The sequence below is a fragment of the Emydura macquarii genome, unplaced genomic scaffold (assembly GCF_026122565.2).
Source record: "Emydura macquarii macquarii isolate MOO-44397 ecotype Brisbane River unplaced genomic scaffold, CSIRO-AGI_Emac_v2 contig_3328, whole genome shotgun sequence".
Taxonomy (NCBI): Eukaryota; Metazoa; Chordata; order Testudines; family Chelidae; genus Emydura; species Emydura macquarii.
The window spans coordinates 2145080-2170298 of NW_027133465.1; the positions used below are offsets into that span (position 1 = coordinate 2145080).

Below are 25219 nucleotides of genomic sequence, written 5' to 3' on the forward strand. Positions count from 1 at the left end.
TCCTCCACCTGAAAGGCAAGGGCAGGGTCCCTGCCTGGCCCCCCCCCCAGGAAGGCCTCAGGGCCAATGGCCACTCCAGTGGCAGTACTGGAACTCCTGGGGGTTACAGGTGACCTCAGGACCCTACTCCCTTGACTCATCAGAGAAGCAATCAGGGGCCCCAGCACCGCAGGCGGAGGCTCATGACTCCTAGTCAGGGGAGTAGTCAGACCCTATTGAGGATACATCTATGGGGGCTCCCGCACACTCAGCAGAAGTGCCAGCCTCTCAGGGACTGGGTCAGTCATTCAGATGGGTCAGTCATCCAGCCAGCCCATTGGCTCCCCTGGATGAATTCTGGGCGCACCAGGAGCTCCTAAAAAGGGTGGCCTCCAATCTTGGACTAGAGGTGGAAGAGCTGCAGGACAACTTGTTTAATGTAGGGGCAGCGGCGGCAGCATCCCATGTCACGCTGCCGGTGCACGAAGGGGTCCTAAAGTTGGTAAAGGGTGTCCGACAATTCCATTCTAACTCCCCCCGACCTCAAAGAGGGCGGAGAAAAAGTATTACGTTTCCGCAAAAGGGTTTGAATATTTGTTCACCCACCCTGCGCCGAGCTCCCTAGTAGTGGAGGCGGCAAATGAAAGGGACAGGCAGGGACAACCTGGCTCAACCCCCAAAAACAAGGACAGCAAGAAATTGGACGTGTTTGGGAGAAAAATGTATTCTACTTCTAGTCTCCAGTTCCACGTCGCCAACCAACAGGCATTGTTTAGGAGGTATAATTATAACTTGTGGGACTCTCTCCAGTGGTTTGGGGAAGCCATACCTCCGGATCAGGCCCAAGACTTTTCCACGGTTTTGGAGGAGGGCAGGATAGTGGCCAGAGCGGCCTTACAGGCTGCTTCAGATGCGGCCAACTCGGCTACAAGGGCAGTGGTCTCAGGGATATCCATGCGCCATTGCTCGTGGCTCCAGTTGTCTGGTCTCTCCCAGGAGGTGCAGCAGTCGATACAGGACCTACCATTCAATGGCACTGCACTCTTCTCGGAGCAGACGGATGCGAAGCTCCATGGGCTTAAGGACTCACAGGCAACTCTGCGCTTGTTGGGTATGTACACGCCCCCAGCTTCTAGAGGGCAATTTCGGCTCCAGCAGAGCCAGCAACAGAAACAACCCAAGATCCCAGCACAGCGCTTCGGGACCTACAGGAGGAGAGACAGAGAGAGGAACTTATTTCAGCTTGCTTGTTTCAGGTGCAAACCATTCTGATGAATGGCAGGAAGACCTCCACGAGGTCATCATATTTGGCCAAGTGGAAGAGGTACACTTGCTGGGTCACAAGCACGGCAGTTTATGCCCCACCAGGCACCGATTCAGCTGGTCCTGGATTACCTGTTGCACCTCAAGCTTCAGGATCTAGATACTGCCTCGCTAAAGTAGCATCTGGCTGCCATCTCAGCCTTTGATCTTCCGATTCATGGGAGATCTATTTTTTCTCACTCCATGGCAGCGAGATTTCTAAAGGGCATAGAAAAGCTCTACCCTCAGGTCAGGGATCCCGTACCCCCCTGGGACCTGAATTTGGTCCTCTCTTGATGCAGCTGTTTATCGAGGTGGCCAAAAGTGTGAAGGGCTTACCTGTCTTGTCGCAACGAATCTCCTCCTGGATAACCACCTGCATACGCTTCTGTTATGAGCAGATGAAGGTTCCGCTACCGGGCAACGTCACAGATCACTCCACCAGAGCACAGGCGTCTTCTGCAGCATTCTTGGCACGGGTGCCCATGCAGGACATAAGCAAAGCTGCTACGTGGTCGTCGGTGCATACCTTTACATCCCACTATGCTATTGTGCAACAGGCTAGGGATGACCTAGATTCGGCAGGGCAGTGCTGCAGTCAACCAAACTATGAAATCTGAGCCCACCTCCAAGGTACTGCTTGCAAGTCACCTACAATGGAATGGACATGAGCAAGCACTTGAAGAAGAAAAGACTGTTACTTACCTTGTAACTGTTGTTCTTTGAGATGTGTTGCTCATGTCCATTCCATGACCCGCCCCCCATCCCTACTGTCGGAGTTGACAGCAAGAAGGTACCGAGGGGGTGCAGGGCCAGCAATGCCTCCTATACCACTCTATGCACGCAGGATTCTAGGGGGTGCCGAAGCCGGCTCTAGGGAATCTGCTAAGGGGAAACATTTTCCAGTAACCGTGCACAGGGCACGCACACACCTACAATGGAATGGACATGAGCGACACATCATGAAGAACAAGAGTTTCAAGGTAAGTAACCATCTTTAATGCTGCGCTTTACAGTAAGCAGCATGCATTTGGGTCATTGCAATTGTATTTGTTCAAGGGAATTATCATAATTTAAACATGAGCACAAAAAACCCCATCCGTACCATTGTTTGTTTGGCTAGAATCTGAATTATAAAGCATTCCACATCTATAAGGGTCCAGCTAAAATATATGGTTTTTTAAATGAGGTGCGAAGGGAAGGGATTAAAGAAATAAAAAATCCCGTTTCCCTAAAATTGTGGGAAGCAGCAAAGGAGACTTTGCTGTTGCCTTGTCATTCTCTGCAGCTCTTTTCAGATAGTCCTGGACGTGTTCTCACACAGGGCTCGTTAGAACTCTAGCCTTCTGACATGTGTCTTGCAGTTTATCTGATCTTGTACTGAGTGATCAACTGACTTGTCAGAACACATGTAAGTCCTTCTCAGCACCTGCATAGTCTCACTAGTTAAAGGTGATTATTCTTTGTCCTTATTGAAGAGAACCATGGTTCTATCCTCTGCCGGTACCTTGAAATAGGCTTCATTATTCAGAGTTTTAAACTTTAGACAGGTGAGTGGAAACATTCAATCAGTCAGCTAAGAAGATAAATTACAGAGTTTCTTTTGTTCTGGGCAGTGTGTAGCACCTAATACATCTTACCCAATTTATGCCTTGTACTGTGCACATAGATATCACCTTGCAAACGATGCACTTGACACATACATTCTCAATGTACTTTATGTCAGGCAAATAAACCACTGTTTAGTAACAAGCAAGCATTTCTGAGTCCTTTCTCTTGTAAACCTCTAGTATTTTAATCAGGCAAATATGTTCCATTGTAGATCAAGCTGGTTTAATACACTGTCAATGGTGGTAACTTTTTTTATTGGGCCACTGCTGTCATGATGCTTTCACACACTCAGGCTGGCTTGCCTGTAATGGGAGGCATGAAAGCAACACTGGAGAAGCATTGTGATACTATCCTGACAGGACAGTAACAGATAGAGGGATGATTCCTTTAACTACAATGGATATCTCTTCTAGTGTGCACTGAAATGCAGGAATAATGTAAAACAGAGGCATCGTATCCAACACAAGTCTAGTGCAGGTGGGTTACAAGATAGACTATATAGAAATTGTATACAATACTGCAATGTCCTTCAGTAAAATGTTCAGAAAATGTTTTAGTGAGTGACAGAGATAAGGTGGGTTTTGGCAGACATGAAAGCTAATGCTGATCCAGCTGCTCTCATCTAGGGTGATGTAGGCAATAGAAAACTGGGATATACACATGTCCTTGCAGCTGAATTTCAGTGAGGAGAAAATGGAACGATGCAGTAATGTGGCAAAGGGAGCTGGGCTCAAGTGAATAGGTTTTGAGATGTGCAGTGTTATACTAAATTATCTGTTCAATATTGTATTTAGTTGTGACACCCGTAGTACTTTTCCCAGACCTGAAGAAGAGCTCTGTGTAGCTCAAAAGCTTGTCTCTCTCGCCAACAGCAGTTGGCGAGATAAAAGATATTACGTCACCTACCTCGTCTCTCTAGGTTTTGAGATGATATTTGAAGAAAGGAAGCATCCCATTTCCAATTAGACAAGGCAGTAAAGGAGAGTCATGATGAGGTGCATAGGGAGCCCAAGATTGGAGATGTGGAGGTTGTGAGCAGCGAAATAGTAGGACATATATTCAGAGAGAAGATGGAAGACGTTCATAGCATTTTGAAAAAACAGAGGACAGTTTTGAATTGTGTTTGGAGATGAAGAGCTAGTGAAGCTGATGGCCATAAAAGGTGGCTGGAGACTCGGTGATGCCTTGTCATGAACTGAAATGGGAGAGTAATCTGGTTGCAGGATTCTGGATACATCTCAACAAAGAACATGAAGACTGTAAAACCAGGAATTACACAGTGCAAATGAGGGAGTGATTAACAAATAGATAAGATTTGCAGCAGAGGCAGGGTCGAGGAAATGATGATCTATGGGGATGGTCCAGAGACAGTGCTAGGCAGATCTAAAGACAGTGAAGACATGGAAAGGGAAAAACAGTTCAAGGTCCTGGTGGATTCCAATATTTCTGATTTTGGGATTAAAGAGAAGGTCTGAATCCAGATTATTGTAGGACACATCAGAGACAAAGAATAAAGAGTCATTTTCACCCAGAAGCATGATTTAATGTTTTAAGCATTCAATTTTAGAAAGATATGAGGTACGCAAGAGCAAGGAGATTCCAGACAGACAGACAGACATGTGGGAAACAGAGTGATCAGAGAGTGAATCGAGGGCAATGTAGAGTTGAGTGTGATCCACATAAAAGTGTTGCCCTTGGTTAAATGCCGAGTTGAGATGCCCCGGTGGGAGAGTATATATGAAGAAGAGTATAGGTCTTTGAGCTTTCCTTAATGGAAGGAAAGAGGGCTATAGTTATACCCCTGTTTCATCACACACATAACATTAGTTATGTTTAATGCGATTTCTTTTCCATTTCTCTCAGCATCTTGTCCAGTATTGTGCAGTGGAAATGGTCAGTACATGAAGGGGCGATGCCTATGCCACAGTGGCTGGAAAGGGGCAGAATGTGACGTTCCAACAAACCAGTGTATCGATGTATCCTGCAATAACCACGGCACGTGTATCATGGGGACCTGTATCTGCAATCCAGGGTACAAGGGGGAGAGCTGCGAAGAAGGTATTTGCAAGTTACATTCAGTTAGCCTTTTTGCTTTGATTGCTGTTATATAATTACATACAAAGACAGTACTGAATAGTACTGGCACTTAGACACTACAGTAATGGGCACCTTAGAAATACAACAGATGGATGGAACATGAAAATGATATGTTGTAATAGCTTTTGGTTATCTGTCATATTTGTGCAGTAATTGGGTGAAAAGCCATCAAATGTTTCAGATAGACAGATCTGGTTGAAGGGCCAGGACATCTGATCACACATTCAAATGTTCTTATTAAAGCATCATTTCCATTTACATATCTAAACATATAATTACTTTAACAGGGTATTTTTCTGGCGTGCCCTGCCGAGAGATTGTGATTGCTTCTATATATAAAATGGTGGAGTACATGAGAAAGGCCCTGCTTCTTTTCAAGTTTAAAAGCTTAGATGTGTTTAGGACTTGAATTTAAGCTCAACTTCAGAACCAGAACTCATTTCAGTGGATCTGCCATGGATTTTTTCCCTTTCCCATTAGCCCTGAAACATTTTTCCATTTACAGTTATTTTTGTGATTCCCAAGTATGGTGCCGATAAACACTTTAATTATCTTGTGTAGGCAGTCATCCTGTCTGCCATCATGGAACACTAAGATAAATGTCCATATTCTCTGAATTCGTAGACACCTCTTAATGCAACACTTTTTAACAAATGTAAAAAAAACACAAAAATGGACAATTGTTTCCATATTTGCAAATTACCCCTCAATTGGCCAGTTTTAAAAATAACTCCTAAAGGACCTGATTTTCAGAGGTGACTTAGCTCCTGCTGTGACTTCATTTGAAGCTGTAAGTGTGCAGCCCTTCTGAAAATTTAATGTAGAAAACCCAAAAGGCAGTTGATTCTGGGTTTAATTCATTTCTCTACAAATGCCAGTGCAACACCTTAAATGGTGCATAGGTTTCATACATAACCTCTGGACAGGAGTGAATGTCACTCCGTAATTTATCTGCAGTTGCTACAGTGAGTGTGAGACAAAGAATCCCCTCAGCTGGTTACTTTTTATACTATGGCAATGAGAATAACTTGGATTGGATTCTGGTACCCAAATGGCACTTCTTAGAAGCATAAAATGAATTCTGGGTTGAGCATCTGGCATTAGATGGCTTGTGTCCCAGTAACAGTTCGTTGGACACAGTGATGGTGTAAATTCAATGCTACTAAGCCGTCTCTTGAGAAAACTTTATCTTGGCTAAAAAATGCTCAGCGTGTAATAGAGCAGTGATACATAGAAAACTAAAAGGAATTATTATGGAAAAGATTTACTAAGTCCCTGTATCTCTTCATTATTAAATCATCTAAACAAAAGTAGTAAAATGGAAACTATTTAAAAGTCAGAAAGTCAGATTCCTTCAGTTAGACACATGTGTTACCCTATTGATGTCAGCGAGGTTTAATGCATGGAACACAGAGCAAGATCTGTTTTTTTCCCCTAATATGAACCTTCTTTTCCGAGCCACATTTGAAGCACTGCAATAAACCCAATTCAGTTGTTTTATATTATCACTGTGGCAGGGGACACTATCACAGTCTCATTAGGTGGAAACATGAAAAAGAACAAGGAACAAAGAGAACACGATTTTTCTTACGAGCTGTTTAGTATTTTTTCTATTATACATTTGTTTTTCATATGCAAGATATAATTTGTATTATGTCACAATAGCGGGTGGGGGGGGGGGCCAACCTAGTAATATGCCGTGTAAGAAATCTGCAGGATATTTTTTAAATCTAATAAAAAAAGTTGATTTTCATTTTTAAAAAATTGTGTTTATTTTTTGGTTTCTTTTCCATGAAGGGACATCTGGTGTTGATTCCTTTTATTATTTCTCAGTTTCTGTGGTGTAGCTTCAGTCCTTCTTCTTTGTTTATAATGGAATAGTGTTACTTCTTCCTATTTCCCTCCTCCTCTCCCCCGTTAAAGTTCAGCACTGTTTGTAAAATATCAGCTAACAGTCTTACATAGGTTGTTCCTTTCACCCTTCTAAAGTTTATTGTCCCATATTTTATAAGGCATAGGCCAACCCAACAGGACATTAAAGAAGGGGGTGAACAAATTTAAGCAATGAAAAAGGAGAAGTTACTCTTTGGGTACTAAATAAGTCTAATAACTTGGATGACCAATAAAGCATATTGGGGAAAGTGTACTATCTGCAATAGCATTATTTGCTGCTTGATTTTTCTCAATGGCAAAGATAGTGCAAAAAGTTTAAGCTATAAATGGGACACTTTCTAAACTGGAATTAGGCCATTCAGGCTATTTTCCAACCTATGAAACAAATATATGCAAAATTTTTATTTTTTATGTTGTTGTGTTTTCTATGTTGGACTTGGTGCTCTTTTTCCCCACCCCCATCTCTTCCTGAGCTGAGTGGCTAAGTTTATCAAGCAGAACTCCATTAAAAAAAATGCACCATTAGCCTCAAAAACTACCAAAGCAATTGAAGAAGAAGAAAGCACAAGTCCCTAGTCCTGTCCCAGGATCCTTGCTACAGTGTAGAACACCTAAAGAGAGACGACTACTAAGGGCGAGATTAAAGTTGCCGTTGTTTGTGACATCTTTTGAAAGGGCTCATTTCAACATGAAAAATGGCCTGAGGACTATGATAAATGAGGTGTTCTGACACACACACATTCCCCCTCTATAAACTTCTGTGTTAGAGCTGAGGAAGCAGAATGCCAGCCTTCAGTGATGGAGCCCTGTTTAAAACTTACCTTTTTTCCCAGTCGACCTTCACAGGGAATGATTAATTGCTTGGAGGTAGCCTGTTGTCAGTTAGCCTGTGATCTTTGTTCTCTGTGTTCAGACCATCTGCTGAGAACCTAGTATTCTGTTAGTCTGTTTCATAGTCCCTTTCCTACTTATTACTGCTAAGGAAGAACAGAGCCAAGGCTCCAAGGGTCTCAAGCTAAAATTGGAACCCTTGCTCCCACCTCACTAATAGGTGAATAGATTTATAGACTCATCCTTTCCAGCATCTTATGATTCTCAAAGGTTGTTTCAGCTAGAAGCAGAGGGCCAGGAACCTATGAAACAGAAAATGCCCTTGCATGCCTCAGGATAGTAGTTGCTGAGCCATTGCTTGTCAGAGTGAGAAAGCTTTGTGAATCCAGGGAATTATCAGAGTAGGTTAATGGGCTGGAGTGTTTCCTTTCAAGGTGTCTGGATCTTAAGCAGGTCGTTGGAATTCTCATTAGCCCGAAAAAAACCCAAAACCCCTTGAACTTGCCGGTATATGCTGTGGCCATGTTGTGTTCTGCTGTATTGGAGCCAGTAGTTGGGCAATTCTGCCCTCAAAACTTAGCCTGACTGACACTTGTCACTGATCCTCAGGGCACTGCCACCGACAGTTTCAAAAGATGGGGATAGTTTGAAAGGGCTGTTCTGCCTCTCACTTGTCTTGTGTGCTTTTATATAAATAGATTATCAGGTCCTCCGTTCCTTTTATTTTTGCCTGTTTCTGATGTTTCAGTTAGTGGATGAAATTCACCCAGGGGCAGAGAGTCAGTAGAAAACATCTTTGCACCACTTAAGTTAAGAAACACTTTAATGGTATATAAGTCTTGACAGATGATCCATTTAAGAAGATCCTACTGTACATCTCTATTAAGAGACTGATCTTATTAAAACTAACATTCAAAAAGACTAAAAATTAAATATTTGACTAATTAAAAGTACAGAAATAAAAGTGATATTCAATAACTTTAATTTTGCTTTCTTCTTTTACACCCTTGTTCAGCAAAATACATAAGCATGTGCTTAACTTGACGCACAAGCTTATGTCTCGGTGAAGTTATAGGACTTAAGCACACGCCTCAAGTTAAGCACGTTTATGTGCTTTGCTAAATCAGGCTCTTCATCTTTATTTGAAAATGTCTCTTAGAAGCCCAAAGTTCAGAATTTCACAACAATGAACTATATGATTGAGCATCTCCAACTTAATGGCACCATTCCAATACATTCCCATTAAACAGAAATTATGTTAATACTGTCTCAGCTAAGATGGTCCTGTCGCTGCCATTTGGTGACATTGATATCTTAAGAGAAATCCCAATTAAATTGGAAATCTCCTTCAGCAAAATAGGTTTTAATATAGTTTCTGAAAATTACCCTATGCCAGAAAACAACATTTAAAAAGTCCTTTTATTTTTAAAGTGGCATCACACTGTTCTGTTAGCATCAGTATAAATGTGCTATCTCGTTACTAGCAGCTCCTAAACACAAAGGTTAACCTTTCTGTCCATGCTACTAGCCCATGCTGATCACTGTGGCTTCTGAGCATTGTTGCCTGATTTTAGGTTCTTAATTATTTTAATAATGACGTTTATAGAATGGGGTTATAGGCCCGCCAATTGATCTGGTCAGAAGATAGGAAGGTTCTTGTTCCAGAATCAGGCTACACAGAGTTTTGCAAGCACGCTCGGGAGGTATGACAAGGACACTCATACTAAAGAACCAAAATCTAGCATTAGAGACTTTATTGAGATAAAGTATGATAATCAAATGGATAATAATCAATCAGAATTACAAAGGCAATATTATTCTAGAGATACGTGTGCTATGATATACTATAAAGCTTTTGGATTATTATACTCACACCCTTCCTTGATAACCTGGTGGTATGAGACAAAGGACCAGCCTCGCCCCTGTATGCGGATGTCCAGGTTGCTCAATTCTCAAGTGGGAGTGAAAAGCTTAGAAACTGCTTAAGAGCTAAGAGCTATTGAAAGACTATAACACTAGGACTAAGATAATACTAAAGACACAAGACATCAGGCCTGGTGGGTTGTCCCTCTTATAACTTGAACACTATGTATCCTCCTTTCATGTCCAAACTTGGCTTCCTCACCCACAAAATATCAGGGTACACTCATTCTATAGGCTGGTATGTTTGTGCTTATTCATGACATACTCATATTCTTTCCAGATAGTTTGCTCATTGTCACCTCTGTTATTTCTGGCCTAACCATGTTCTCGTGGTGTACTTGTGAATTCTACTGAGGGCATGAGCTGAGGTAGTGCCCCTCCCCTCATCTTAATGCCTCCTGGCTTATCTAGGGCAAAAGTTATAACGATAGATATACTTCATCCTTTAGTTTATCATCACTTATCTAGGCTAAAGGTCCCGAACATATGTATGCTAACTTGCCTTAGCTCATCATACAGAATATGGCTTGTTGGTATTTTGAGTTATAGCCAAAATACTTTTAATATAAATCTGTTATAATAAAAGAAGTGATTAAATTCATAAGAAACAATAAATTCATAAGAAAAGATATATATGCAAGCAAGCAGGCTAATCCTATGGGCTACAGCATCTAGCGACTCATGACTTGTGTTAGCAGTGGAGGAGGAGGGGAGTAGTCCATGTTATAGAAAGAGAGAAATATTTGGAATAAAGATTGTAACCATTCTGTTAGACAGGAGCATTGTAACCATGTATTATAATATATAAGTGAAAAATAAATGATTTCCATATTGGATTTGTGCTGACAGTCCACTTGATCTCACCTTTCATGTAGGTGAGTGGAAGGAGTAACTGTTGTGTAGACAGGAAGACAGGACTTGTGGGCTCATATTCCCAGCTCAGTCATGGTCTGAGCAAGTTGTTTGTTCTCTGTCTCCCCATTGTAAAATGGGGATAATGCCTAATTCACAAGGTTATTGTAAGGCCTAATTTGCATCCATAAAGTGCTTTGAGATCCTTGAATGTATCAATAATAATTATTATTATTATTCATATGTTTATAATACAATACAGTAAGAAGATATATAGATGCAAAATATTTATTATTATTGTTATTAATTTAATTGATTGCTTCCAGTTTGTACTAGACATACAATCTATTAGTATGAGCATCTATGTAAGAATGGATTTCACCATGTAACATTCCTTTCTTTTAATTTTAGTTTTGTCCTTTCCAGAATCCTATCCTATTCATAATGGAGAAACTTTTGAAGTGCAAAGTACTTGTTGAATGCTTCCAGGGGCTGTCTTAGTCTCATTTGACTGCACAGCCTCATGATGCTACTGCACTGTAAATTATAAATATCAAAATGGGTCATTCCTGAACTTTCTATCTCTGCTTCCTCCTCCTTTCCCCCCCCCCTCCCCAATGCAGTGGACTGCATGGATCCCACCTGTTCTGGGCGAGGAGTATGTGTACGGGGAGAATGTCACTGTTCTGTTGGCTGGGGAGGAACGAATTGCGAGACTCCAAGAGCTACCTGTTTGGACCAGTGCTCCGGTCACGGGACCTTTCTGCCTGATACTGGGCTCTGCAGCTGCGATCCGAATTGGACTGGACATGATTGCTCAATCGGTAACTGTAGCAGTGACTTAAAAAAAACTTGATGAAATATTAGCAGTCAGGTCTACAAACATGCACTGCAAGTTTCTTTATTAAAACACATGTGGAGCGTGACTTGAAGCACAACTGCTATCACTCGAGCACATAAATAATTCTGCTTCTATTGATGAATTTATAGTAATTTAATAAGTAGCTCTGTTAAAGCTACCTAGGCTTGCTATTGTTCATTATATGTCTATGAATTTAATTTACAGTTTGCATATAGCTGCCTATTGTGGTGTTAATTCTTGATGAAACTTTCTAGCCGCCAATGGGTATGTTTGGTTTTTGTGAGATTACTAAGTATCTTTTAGTCAATCATATAACAGCAAAAAGAGAATAAAACCGTTAGAGATGGCAGTTCTACTTCAGGTCTTGTTCTACCTGTGATGTTTGCATGAAGTGTGTTTTAGCCTGCGAACTAGAGAATAAGCCTTAATATGAACAACTGTAGATACATGTAAAAGATCATGCGAGATGGGACATAACTGACTGCAAGTGTTTGAAAGGTGAACACACCTACCAGAGAGAGCAATTTTTTATGTGGCATCTCCAGGTTTATTAACAAATTAGAGCTTAGACTTTTCTTATTCCTCAGCTAAATAGAAGCTTCTTGGAAACCAACAGTAGGTATCTGCAATAGAGATTCAAGAAAAACCATACACAGGCTTTTTCTCCCTTCTTTTAAGAAAAACCAAAACTAAATGGCACCCTAGAAATGCCATATGCACATTAGTCTCCATCTCTGGATCAATAGTCTGCTTGGCCTTTGTTCTGTATTCTGTGTTCACAAGTAAGAAGTATAAAGAAGACAGCTGCAGATCACATCTGTAATGGTTTCTTTACCCTATAAGCTGTTGAGGAACTGCACCAAGAATACAGAGTATAGTTGTGGGCACTGCACTATTGTCAAGCAATTTAAATTAATTTGTAGCTAACCAAAAAAAAAAAAAAAAAAAAAAAACTTTTAAGAGAACAGGAAGGATTGATGTGGGAGTAAATACAACAAATTAAATAAATAGGAATAGTTTAGCTAAGGGATTAATGAAGAGTATGGGGAAGAGGTCTGTGTTAACTGTCTACAAGTATTGCATAGGTGTATACTCCAAGGATGGGGAGGAACTATTTAAAATGGTACAAGGGGGTATAACCAGTAGTGATGGCACATAATTAAAAAAACCGATATTTAGACTGAAGAGCAAGAAAATCCTTTTACGAATGAAATCAACTCGGTTGAGGAATATTCTTCCAAAGGAAGATGTGGAAGTCCCTCCACCTGTGACATGTAAACTAGATTAGCCAAAGCTCTTGCATACGTATTGTAGGGAACAGTCTTGCATTGGCAAGAGGACAGACTGGGTGATTTACTCTCTTTTCCAGCATTAACATCTTTAATTCTTTATACTGAAACATATATAAGAGAGAAAGAGGGAAGGAAGGAGAGAGGAGAGCAGCAAAATGCTTTCAGCAGTTTTGTAGTATGACTCACAACTGAATTCTTCCTCTGAGATTATAAAAAGGTTTTAAGATTGCAAGGATAAATTTGGAAAATTCTTGCTTTTACATGCAAATATACACACACACCCTCCTTTGGTTATACTTGACCACTTATAAAGTCATATATAAACACACAACCTTTTCTTATACTACATTTCTAAATCCTTCTAGTGTAAATTTTTTTGACAGAGGTTATACAGGAGAAACTTCAGTAACATCACTCCAAGACTTCATTCTTCATAGAACCACGTGTAACATTAACGTTATTGTGCTTTGCCTCAACAACTAAAATCACAGCTAAGGTCATTTATAAACACCCATTTATAATCTTTACCTCTCTAGTGGATTGATGCCTTGATTCTGAAGGACAGATTTACTCACCCAATGTGTATGATTAAAATGTAGTGTGAAAGAACATTAGTATATGGAACAGCACATGGCCACAACCAAGAAGGTGTGATTCTTATATATAATATAATATAATATAATATAATTATAATTAATATAAACTTGTGGTCAATTTCTTTTTTTTTTTTTTTGTAGTTTAAATATTTTTTATTATTATTCTATAAAATAGAAACAAAGAGAACAGAAAAAATATACAGATCAAGGGTTGTATTCTATGGTCAGTCACACTGGTTTAAAACCCTAATTCAGCAAAACACTGAAGTATATGCGTAAATCAAATCCATATTCAGCAAAGCAGTTAAGCATGTGGTTAGAACCCAATGAAAACCATGGGACTTTGGTTCCTGAGTCTGCTAGTTCCTAAGGATGGCCTTTTTTTCTGAGACACCATGGTGAGGAACATGGTGTGAAAACAGAGAAGGGGACTAATCAATGGAACAAACTGCCAAAGGAAAAGATGGATTCTCCATCTCTTGAAGTCTTAAGACCAGATTTCTTTCTGGAAGAAAGGCTTCAGTCAAACACTGGTTATTACACTCAACACAGGAGTAACTGGGTGCAATTCTGTGGCCTGTATTATGCAGGAGGTCAGACTAGATGATTTAGTTGTTCCTTCTGGCCTTAAAATCTGTGAATCTCTGAGATTACGTAGGTAGACTTAATCTGACTTCCTTGGCTTGGGCACACAAGGAAAGCATAAAGAGATGTTTAGTTTTTCACGAGTCAGCAATGTTGTTGGAATGATTTGTGTTGCTCTTTTGTATATTTAACTATTTAATAGTAGTTTAGAGTTTGTTTTTGCTGTCATAGATAAACAGTGAAGTACAGTTTGTGAATTCCTGTTTTACATGTTATGGGAAGAATGAGGACCTTAATTCTTTGTTAAGTGCCATATCCTTTGAAGTCCATGCCAACTACACGAGCAGTCTTTGGAAGGGCAACTGCCACACTCGCTGGGATCCTTTTACAGGGGAAAAATGCAAAGTACATCTTAAACCAGTTTTTTTCTCTTTTGCGCAGGAAACAGTTATTCTGGGATCCCTTTCTTCCCAGGCAAGCAGGCAGTTCCTTTTGCTCTTCAGGAGGATCCCAGATAAATATTTCTGTTTCTCCTGGGAAGGGAGGTAAACTCAGGGATTCCCTTTTGATAGAGTCAAAGGGAGAAGTTTGAATTCTCCCTTGTGGCAAAGAAAACAAACCCAGACAACCCCTTCCTTCTCAGCAGGATAGCATAAACAAATATAAAAGGGTCCCTTTTCAGCAGGGTTCAGTTAAACAGTTTGCTGCAGAAGGGAAAATTTAGAAACTATGTATCAGGGCCTCATCAACTCTCTACACTACTTCTATACTCTGCTTGTAAAGCTTTTGATATCTTCTCAGATCCAGTTTTCTCTGAGAAATCAGCCTTATGTTCTGCATCTTGATGGACTTTATTACACATTATAAAATGAACACAGTGAGAGATGCTGTACTATATGTCCACTCAGATATATTTTGGTGGTAGCGCCTTCTCAGAGGGAACTCCACATCGTGTATTGCTGAATTGTTGAAAATCTGAGAGCCTGAATACCACTTTCATGCTAGTTCAGTACTGAAGATAAAACTGTTCTCTGCTCACTCCTGTTGCTTTTGTGTTTGGAACCTGGCCATCTTTACAGGAAATAAATTCCCAACTGTTGTACATAAGAACATAACAATTTTCTGAGTCAGATCAATACTGGGTCAGACCAACGGTCCATCTAGTTGTCTTCTGACAGTGGCCTGTACCAGATGCTTCAGAAGGAATTAACAGAACAGGGCAATTTATTGAATGACCCATTCTCTTCTGTCCAGTCCCAGCTTCTGGCAGTCAGAGGTTTAGCAATATCCTGAGCATGGGGTTGCGTCCCTGACTACCTTGGCTGATAGCCATTGATGGACCTAACCTCCATGAACTTATTTGATTCTTTTTGGAACCCTGTTATACTTTTGGCCTTCCCAACAATCCCTGGCAATGAGTTCCATAGGTTGAGTGTGTGTTGTGTGAAGAAGCACTTCCTTATGTTTGTTTTATATCTGCTGCCTGTTCATTTAATTGGATGACCCCTAGTTCTTCTGTTATGTGAAGGGGTAAATAACACATCCTTATCTATTTTCTCCACACCATTCATGATTTATAGACCTCTATCATATCCGCCCTCAGACATCTTTTTTCCAAGCTGAAGAGTACCACTCTTTTTAATCTCTCCTCAGATGGAAACTTTTCTAAAATCCTAATAATTTTTGTTGCCCTTTCCAATACTTTTTCTAATTCTAATATATTTTTTTGAGATGAGATGAATGCACACTGTATTCCAGGTGTGGGCATACCAGGGATGTATATAGTGGCATTGTGATATTTTCTGTTTTATTGTCTATCCCTTCCCTAATGGTTCCTAATATTCTGTTAGTTTTTTTGACTGCCACTCCACACTGACCAGACGTTTTCAGAGAACTGTCCACGATGACTCCACGCTCTTTCTTGAGTGGTAACAACTAATTTAGACCTCATCATATTGTATGTATAGTTGGGATTATGTTTTCCAATGTGAATTACTCTCCATTTATCAACACTGAATTACATCTGCCATTTTGTTGCCCAGTCATCCGGTTTTGAGAGATCTCTTTTTTTTGTGTGATTTGTCACAGTCAGCTTTGGACTTAATTATGATGAGTAATTTTTATAATCTACAAACTTTGGCACCCCATTGTTTACCTCTTTTTCCAGATCATATATGAATATACTGAACAAGTGGTCACAACACAGATCCTTGGGAGACCCTGCTATTTATCTCTCTCCACTGTGAAAACTGACCATTTATTCCTACTCTTTATTTCCTATTTTTTTTACCAGTTACTGATCCATGAGAGGATCTTCCCTCTTATCTCATGACTGCCTTCTTTGCTTTAGAGCCTTTGGTGAGGGACCTTGCCAAAGGCTTTCTGAAAGTCCAAGTACACTTTATCTACTGGATTATCCTTGTCCACATGCTGTTGACATCCTTGACATCCTGAAAGAATTTTAATAGATTTGTGAGACATGATTTCCCTTTATAAATGTCATGTTGACTCTTCCTCAACATATGGTGTGCCTGATAATTCAACCAATTTGCATGGTACTGAAGTTAGGTTTACCAGCCTGTAATTGCCAGGATCACCTCAGGAGCCTTTTTTATAAATCAGTGTTACATTAGTTATCTACCAACCATCTGGTGAAGAGGCTGATTTAAGAGGGAGGTTACATACACCAGTTAGTAGTTCTGCAGTTTCACATTTGAGTTCCTTCAGAACTCTTGGGGCAATACCATCTTGTCCTTCTTATTCTTTAATTCATCAGTTTGTTCCAAAATCTCCTCTGCCGACACCTCAGTCTGGGACAGTCCCTCAGATTGGCAGCTAAAAAGAATTAATGACTCAGGTGTGGGAATCTCCCTCACATCCTTTGCAATGAAGACTAATGCAAAGAAGAATTCATTTAGTTTCTCTACAACAGTCTTGTCTTCCTTGAGTGCTCATTTGGAACCTCGATCATCCAGTGGCCCCAGAGTTTTTTTGGCAGGCTTCCTGCTTCTGATGTACTTAAAAAAATTTGCTGTTAGTTTGTGTCTTTTGTTAGTTGCTCATCAAATTAATTTTTGGCCTGCCTATTTATACTTTTACACTTGACATACCAAAGTTTATGCTCCTTTCTATATTCCTTAGTAGGATTTGACTTTCAATTGTTAAAAAGATGTCTTTTTGTCTCTAACCACCTCTTTTACTCTATTGTTTAGCCACAGTTACATGTTTTGGTCCTCTTGTTTTTTTTTTTATTAATTTGGGCTATACAGTTAGTTTAAGGCTCTATTATGGTGTTTTTAAGTCATTTCCATTCAGCTTGCAAACATTTCACTCTTGTGACTGTTTCTTTTAATTTCTGTTTAACTAGCTTCTTCATTTTTGTAAAGTTCCTCGTTTTGAAGTGAAATGCTATTGTGTTTGATTTCTTTGGCATTTTCCCCCCTACACGTTTGTTATATATAATGACATTATGGTTGCTATTACCAAGCAATTCAGCTATATTCACTTCTTGGACCAGATCGTTTGCTCCACTTAGGACAAAATCAGGAATTGCATCTCCCCTTATGGGTTCCAAGACTAGCTGCTCCAAGATGCAGTCTTTTTTGGTGTCCAGAAATTTTATCTCTGCGTCCTAGCCTGTGGTGACACGTTCCCAGCCGATATGAAATCTCCCATTATTATGGGGTTTTGTAATCTCTAATCTCCCTGAGCATTTCCCAGTTACTATTACCATCCCAGTCAGGTGGTTGGTAGTATATTTCTACCCTGATACTGTTTTTATTCAAGCATGGAATTTGTATCCATAGAGATTCTGAGCTACAGTCTGATTCATTTAAGATTTTATATTTGACTGTTCTCTTTAACACATAGTGCCACTTCCCAACCAGCCCGACCTACTCTATCATTCCTGTATATTTTGTATCTTGGTATTACCATGTCTTATTGATTATCATCATTCCATCAAGTTTCTGTGATGTCTATTACATCAAGATCTTCATCTAATAGCAGGCACTCAAGTTCACCCATCTTAGCATTTAGACTTCTAACATTTGTATTCAAGCACCTATAAAATCCGTCAATGTTTAGTTGTCTGCCTTCATTCAGTGTGGTTGAATGGGATACTTTTGTGTTTGACTGTTTCTCTTCAGTTCCAACCTGTACTTTATCAACTTCTGTCCCTTTCTCTTTACCAGGATATAGAGGATCCCTTTAATCAATCCTCCCCTAAGGCACTGTTTCTCAACCTTTTAAGTAGCAAGTACCCGCTAATGCCTGAAAATTTTAATAAGTACCCCAACACTCAATTTTCCACGGGATTTTATATTTACAGACTAATGTGAGCCAGGTGTTGGAAGAAGGGCTGAGTATATAAGGCCGTGATATGACAGATGTCAGATCTAGTGTGTGTAGGGTTACCACTTTTACACTAGGGGTGTGCAACTCAAGTATGTACCTGGGCTAGAGGTGATGTTGGCCAAAGCTTGGAGGCTTTGAGCGGCATGCCAATGCTGGGGAACATAAAGCGCGGCGCCAAATTTTATGCCATAGAATTGAGGGGAGGAAGGTGGTGTGTGAGAGAGAGAGAGAGAGACAGGAAAAGAGGGTAACTGGTGAAATCTGGGGCTGTCATAGTAGTCAATTTCATTGTTCAGCTAGAGCAGTGAAATTGACAAGTTTTTTGGGCACTGGGCTTTGAGCCAGGGAGGAGGGCTGCTACCTGGGCAAGTTGCCACCTGGCTGCCAGCCCAGGAGGTGGGTGACTGCCACCCAATCCAAGCTGGGGCAGAGAAGACTTCCGCGTTGACTGGGACCCAGGGATGTGGGCAGGTGGCTGCTGCCTGTCTTCAAGCTGGGACGCTGGAGGCTGTCCCTCGGCTTGGAGCCGGGGCGCGGGTGGCTGCCACCCAGCTGCGAGACCTGCTCGTGAGACACTGGAGGCTGCCACTGGGCTCCCACCTGGGAGCTGGGACCCAGCAGGAAGCGGGGGGCTGCACCCGCCTCCCCCAGAAGCTAGCGGCTACCACCCGCCTCCCAGTTGGGAGCTGTGACCAGGCAGAAAGCAGGGAGCTGCCACCCACCTTCCCCAGAAGCCGGGGGCTGCCACACACCTCCCATCTGGAAGCTGGGACCAGATGGGAAGTGGGCGGCTGCCGCCCGGCTTCCCCAGAAGTCGGTAGCTGCCGCCTGCCTCCCCTTCACTCTGTTTTTCCCGGGTACCACCTGCCTGTGTCTCGTGTATCCCCAGGGGTATGCGTACCACAGGTTGAGAAGCTATGCCCTAAGGGATGTCTCTATCTGAACCACATGCTCCTCCGCAACCTTTGGATTTCTCCCAGCCCTTAGTTTAAAAAACTTCTCTATGACCTTTTTAATTTTACATGCCAGCAATCTGGTTCCCTTTTGGTTCAGGTAGCCCATCCTTCCTGTACAGGCTCCTCCTTTCCCAGAAGGTTCCCCAGTTCCTTATAAACCTAAATCCTTCTGCTGAACAACATCATCTCATCCACACTTTGAGCCCCTGCAGTTCTGCCTCCCTAAGTAGCCCTGTGCAAGGAGCTGAAAGCATTTCAGAAAATGTTACCAAGGAGGTCCTGGACTTCAATCTCTTACCTAGCACCCTAATTTGGCCTCCAGGACCTCACCTACCTTTCCCTCTGTCATTGTGATCATGGTACAGTCTCCTACCCAGCACTGCACGTAAGTATTGTGACAAAGCTCTTCCTCTACCTCAGTGGGTCCAACGCTTCCTTCTAGTGGTAGGTCAGGGAACTGCTTCACCCTTTAGTGTTCTTCCACCCTCTAGTGGTGGGGGAGCGTAATACAGCCTCTCTAAGGTGGCCGCTCCTTGCTGGCTCCCAGTCGTGTCCCTGGTTCTCAGAGGCCCTTGCCTCTTCGCTGGGGCTCTTACCCCTCCAGTGAATAGCTGGTAGGGGGGTGGGTGACTCCGGGCCCCAATCCAGGGACCCTACAAGTAGCAGCCTCGTGCTGTGGCTTTAGGAAAGCTGCTAGCTTCCCTGGGTTACTTCCCCATGCCCCTTGACTTAAGGTCCGTACCCTGCTTGGACAGGGGTCTTTCCTGGCCTCCTTGCCAGGGAAAGCTCTTGACCCCTGACAGTCCCACTGGGCGTGGTAGTGCCAAACCAAATGTCCAGTTCAATCTCTCCCATCTGGCAGGGTTTCTTCCCTCAGGCCTCCAGGCCTGGGAAAGATCCTTTGCCCTCTTCAAGCAGGGTTTTTCCCTCCCCCAATCTTTGTATCTGCAGGTTTCTGTTCTGCCAGCGTTCTGCTCCTTCTCCTAAACCCTCCTGGCTCTTGACAGCATCTTGGCTGCTCACACATTCTGGTAGCTCACTTCACTCTCACAACTCCAGCCACTCCCTTTCTCCAGAGGGAGGCTTTTAACAAGTCCTAGGCGGGGGCCTTGATTGTCTCCAGGTGTGTTAATTAACCTGGAGTAACCCCTGCTCAGCCACCAGGGATAAAGGGACTTGCTGAGCCTGGGGCTGATACATTGGCCTTCTAGTAGTCTTCGGTATCCATCTAGTTTGACCCTATCACACTATCTAGAGGTCACCCAGCAGGCAATTCACCATGAGGTTCTCCCAATTATTACAAACCCAACTACCTATATATAATTGAAATCTAATAATTAAATTCCCCATTATTATTACCTGTTTCTTCCTAATAACAGGGGTCCCCTCCTCCGGAGCGGTAACCTCAGTGTGAGAGGATACCACAATATCATCTAGAAGAAGGGTACCAACTATGGGATCATTTCTCTCGGCTCCAACTTCATGTTCTCTTTTCCCGAGACTTTCATCCTCCTTAGTGACACAAAGACTGTCAGACTGATGGTGGGACAACTATACTATGTCCCTGAAAGTCTCATGTATATACCTCTCTGTCTGTCTTAGCTCCACCAGTTCTTTCACTCTTTCTCTGTAACTCATAACTCAGTAATTTTCTCATTGTTTCCTCTTCTCTCACTGACATCTGTGAGCTTCACTTGAGACATCTAAAACTAGACTGTAAAAAGCACCAATACAAATGATGCTCTCTAGTCCATCTATTTACTCATCTACAGAGTTGACATAGTTGACACTGACTGCTACACATTGCCTCACATACAGTCAATGGACTCAGTTTCAGTAATAGTACACGATTGACCCATTGACTTGTATACAGGTTGGTAGTACTTGAGTATTTGTAACAGTACTTGAGAAATTTAAATCTGGACTGGGCAAAGCAGTAAGAGAAATTATGCTGTGTATATGGCAATCCTGAATTGGTGTGGGGAGTATAAAATCACTGGGCAGGAAGTTGTGTGGTCAAAGCAAGGAACCTGGGAGTCAGGGCTCTTTGGTTCCATCCCCACCCCTGCCACTACCTGACAATGTTGTTTGGGAGATATGACTTGAGCTTACTGTACCTTGTAAAACAGAGGTAAAATCATTGCAAGGCTTTTACTAAAAGTTTGTAACAGGGTGGCGGAGCTTTTTACTGGTCCAGCCTATTAGAAACCTGCAGTCCTTCTTTCTCACTGTGGTTAAATCTACCTGGGACATAAGGGGGGGAGAGGAAGAGAGGTCATAAAGGGTTCTGGAGGAAACAATAGAGACAGCCAAGTTTAGGAGATAAAGTGGCAAGTTCAAATGCTAATTCAGAGCCTGCATTCTTTGTTGAGGACAGACTAGGGACTTAAAAGCTGATGCAAAGCTCATTGAAGACAATCGAAAGACTCCCATTGATTTCAGTGTTCTTTCTTTGCCCTTTTGCAAGTACCCTGAGATTATTGGATTTAAGAGTCTATGTAAGCCGAAGGTATTATTAAAATGTTGATTGGTTTCATTTATTATAGTTGAATCATACAAGTTAGTGATTAAACAACCTTATGGGCATGGGCTAATCATTTTTTCACTCACCTCTGACTTGTTTGGTTCACTGAAATACGTATCTTTTATTTAGTCCAATTAGGAGAAATGGAGAACAGGAAAAATTACGTTTAAAAGAAGAAAAGCAAATCAAATGTCTCTTTATTTTCTCTAATGGCTTTTTCCATTGGAGACTGTGTGAGGGATTATCACAGAGGGATATTTTGTGTACACGCACGCACGCATGCATGCATGCTCTTCTTGGAATATCAGCAGCTCTAATATATTTTATCAGACAGTGTCATATCTCATTGCTCAAACAGCACCGGGATTAACACAACATGTGTGATAAAAATTGATTCCCCCAGGCTCATTGGTGTCAACCTTACAAAACAAAACCTCATGTTAAATTCACATCATGCCCAAGGCCACCAAAATAAAAATCCATCTCTGGAAAATGCTTGCGTAATTCCACCTTTAAACCATCATTTACTTCATTAAGGAACGAGAATGTGTCTGCATGAGATGGATGTTACATCAGCTGTCGAATAAAATAGGCCTGCACATCACTGCATTGCAGAGCTGTTCCTGCAATGCCCAGGAGGGCACTTGTTTGCCTTTTCTCCTCTTTTTGGCTCCACAATACATTGGAAGAAGCAAGAGAACAAAACCCTGAATTATAGCCCCTGAAATTGATAAACTTCCATTCGTTTCAGATCTGAATGACTTAAAAAGATTTCAGGCACTGCTGCATTTTCAAAAACTGCTTTAAATGATCCCCCTTCAACGTGTAACTTGTTCATCTCACGACCCTGCTGCCTGTAAGACTCTTATCGAAGGCAATAGGACTTTGTCTGGCAAAAAGGCTTCAGAGATGGGCCCTGAAAGATACTGTAAGATTTGGTTCCAGTGCAGTAACAGTACTACAAGCCTACCCCGAAGACCTTACTCAGTCCTTAGTCAAAACTCCCATTGATTTCAGTGGGTGTTTTGTGGCAGTCAGGATTTCAGAATTAGGCCTTACGTAATCAGGATATGCTGATTCATACAGCTTTGAGCCTCCCTTTTTAACTATGTGCATCGAAGCAAAATCTCCATCTGGGGGAACAAAGCAGGTTCAGCTCAGCCAGTTTGGTTCTGAGTGGCACTACCGCCCGCAAGCTGATAAATTCGTTGGGCTAACTTATGCCACCGATGAGGCAGAGCTGGTCTGGGAAAGGGTGAACACTGTGCATAATAGGGACCATAGGTGGGCGCAGCACATTTCATTAGGGTGTGCACCCAGGGAAAAACTCAATTCCACCGGCAGGCCACATGTGAATTACCTACCGGCGGAATTCTCGCGGCGTCCTAGTCTCTGCCGCAAAATCTTGCAGCTCCTTCTTTTTCGGCAGCAGCTCGCTGTGTCCGCCAAAAAATCGCTCGCCCTCCTCTCTTTCGGCGGCACGGCGAGATGGCGCTGCGGGACGTATCGAAAAGGTACGTGAGCCGGATAAAAAAAGTTTGTGAGCTGAATCCGGCCCGCGGGCCGTATGTTTGACACCCCACACAGTGAAGTTGCGGTAGTGTCCTTGGTGGGTGCTCTTGAGAGGAAAAGAAACTTAGGGCTCTCTGCACCCTCTGTCCCCAGTGTTGCAAGGACATAATTGGCCCATAACCTGCAGCCTGAGGGGGTCTTACAAAGACAGGAGATTTTCCTGCCTTTTAAAACTCAAATAGGTCACTGCCTTACAACCGAACGTCCAGTCTGACCAGAGCAAGTGAGGAGCAAACCATCTTCACCCACCAATGACTTGGTTTCAATAATCAGATTCGACCACTGTTGTTTGATACTTTCTTATCTAGAGCGCTGTTGAGCGCTGCTGTGTGCAGCCGGAGAGCTATCTCTGTGACCTATCCTGCTCCCAAATCCATTTGGGATGGGTCCAAGAGCAGTTTGAGAGAGTTCTCCAGCACTCCACTCACTTTACTCAGCAATGGGAAGCTAGACACCGAGTAACAGATGGGCAGGTCAGTTGCATCAACCAGCATTTTCGTGTGCACTGTTTGGACAACTGCCAGCTTTTGTCAGAGGACAGCTCCTCTAACTCCCTCCCTCAGTGGTCCCTGAAGCTTGAGTCTGTTGACTCCAGCAATGCGGAGAAGGGTAATTCTGCATCTCAGAGGATTTCAATATTTTGAAAATTGGTTTTATTCTGATTTGGAATGAAAAACTGCAGAATTCTCAGTGAAAAGACAGGAAGCTCCAGGGCAGTGTGCCTGCTGGCTGCCCCACAGCCACAGACCCTGGACGCCCTGGGGGACTCCACTTGATGGGCTACCGGGAGTTGCTGAGGAGCCATGACACTGGGATCTTGGGAGCTTGTGCTCCCAGGGCTTCCAGGCTCCCCCCTCAGCCCTCCTGATAAGCTGTGGAGGAACTGGGAGCCACGGCTTCCAGGCTGTCCATCAGACTGGCTGGCAGGCGGAAGAGGAGCCTGGAAGCCCTGGGACCCTGCTCTGCAGCAGCCCACCAAGCAAGCTGCAGAGGAGCCTGGCAGCTTGAGAGCCAGGGCTTCCCAGCTCTCAGCTTTCCATCAGTCTGGTTTCCTACCTGCTTACTCTCCTGACTTCTTGGCGGCCTACCCACCGTATCACCATAACTTCATCACTATCAAACTGGCTCTGCAAACCTTCTGAGTTCAACGAACGGCCCTTTGTGACAGACAAACCTTCCACTGGAGAATTGCCAGCCAGCCCTGCTGTTGAGACTTCAGGCGCACACAGGATAAGGCTCATCTTTTTACGCAGGGAGTGTAGGAGCTGGGTCTCAAATTGTTGGCCTGAATGCACGTATCACTAGGCAGGATTCTCTAGCCTGGGTTATGCAGGAGGTCAAACTAGATCAGTGTTTCTCAACCAGAGGTACACGTACCCCTGGGGGTACGCAGAAGTCTTCCAGGGGGTACATCAACTCATCTAGATATTTGTCTAGTTTTACAACAGGCTACCAGCACAGTCGGTGCAAACTAAAATTTCACACACTGAGTTGTTTATACTACTCTATATACTATACTCTGAAATATGACTACAGTATTTATATTCCAATCAATTTATTTTATAATTATGTAGTAAAAATAAGAAAGGAAGCAACTTTTCAGTAATCGTGTGCTGTGACACTTCTGTATTTTTATGTCTGATTTTGTAAGCAAGTAGTTTTTAAGTAAGGTGAAACTTGGGGTACGCAAGACAAATCAGACTCCTGAAAGGGGTACAGTAATCTGGAAAGGTTGAGAACCACTGAACTAGATGATCAGAACAGTCCCTTCTGGCCTTTCAAATCTCTGGCTGAAACTCTTTGGTTAAAACGCCAAGTAGGTTAATACTACATAGATACGCTATTATTTAATTTTGTATCCGCACTTAGAGCTTATTAAATAAGCACATTTTTATTAATCAGACAACAAATAAAACAAATGGCTTTCTGAAAGTATACTTTAAATCGGATTAGTTTTTCAGCAGGGAGAATACTCTTCTTCTTCTACC

The 25219-nt window shown here is 42.3% G+C and overlaps 1 protein-coding gene across 1 annotated transcript in view; it reads left to right on the forward strand.

The window, feature by feature from the left end:
• Window positions 1-25219, forward strand: part of TENM4 (teneurin transmembrane protein 4) — a 486586-nt gene that overhangs the window by 313236 nt on the left and 148131 nt on the right. Inside the window, exons 12-13 of the mRNA XM_067533333.1 lie at window positions 4756-4950; window positions 11112-11312. Of these exons, the coding sequence (XP_067389434.1) occupies window positions 4756-4950; window positions 11112-11312 (396 nt within the window). The remainder of the gene's footprint in view (window positions 1-4755; window positions 4951-11111; window positions 11313-25219) is intronic.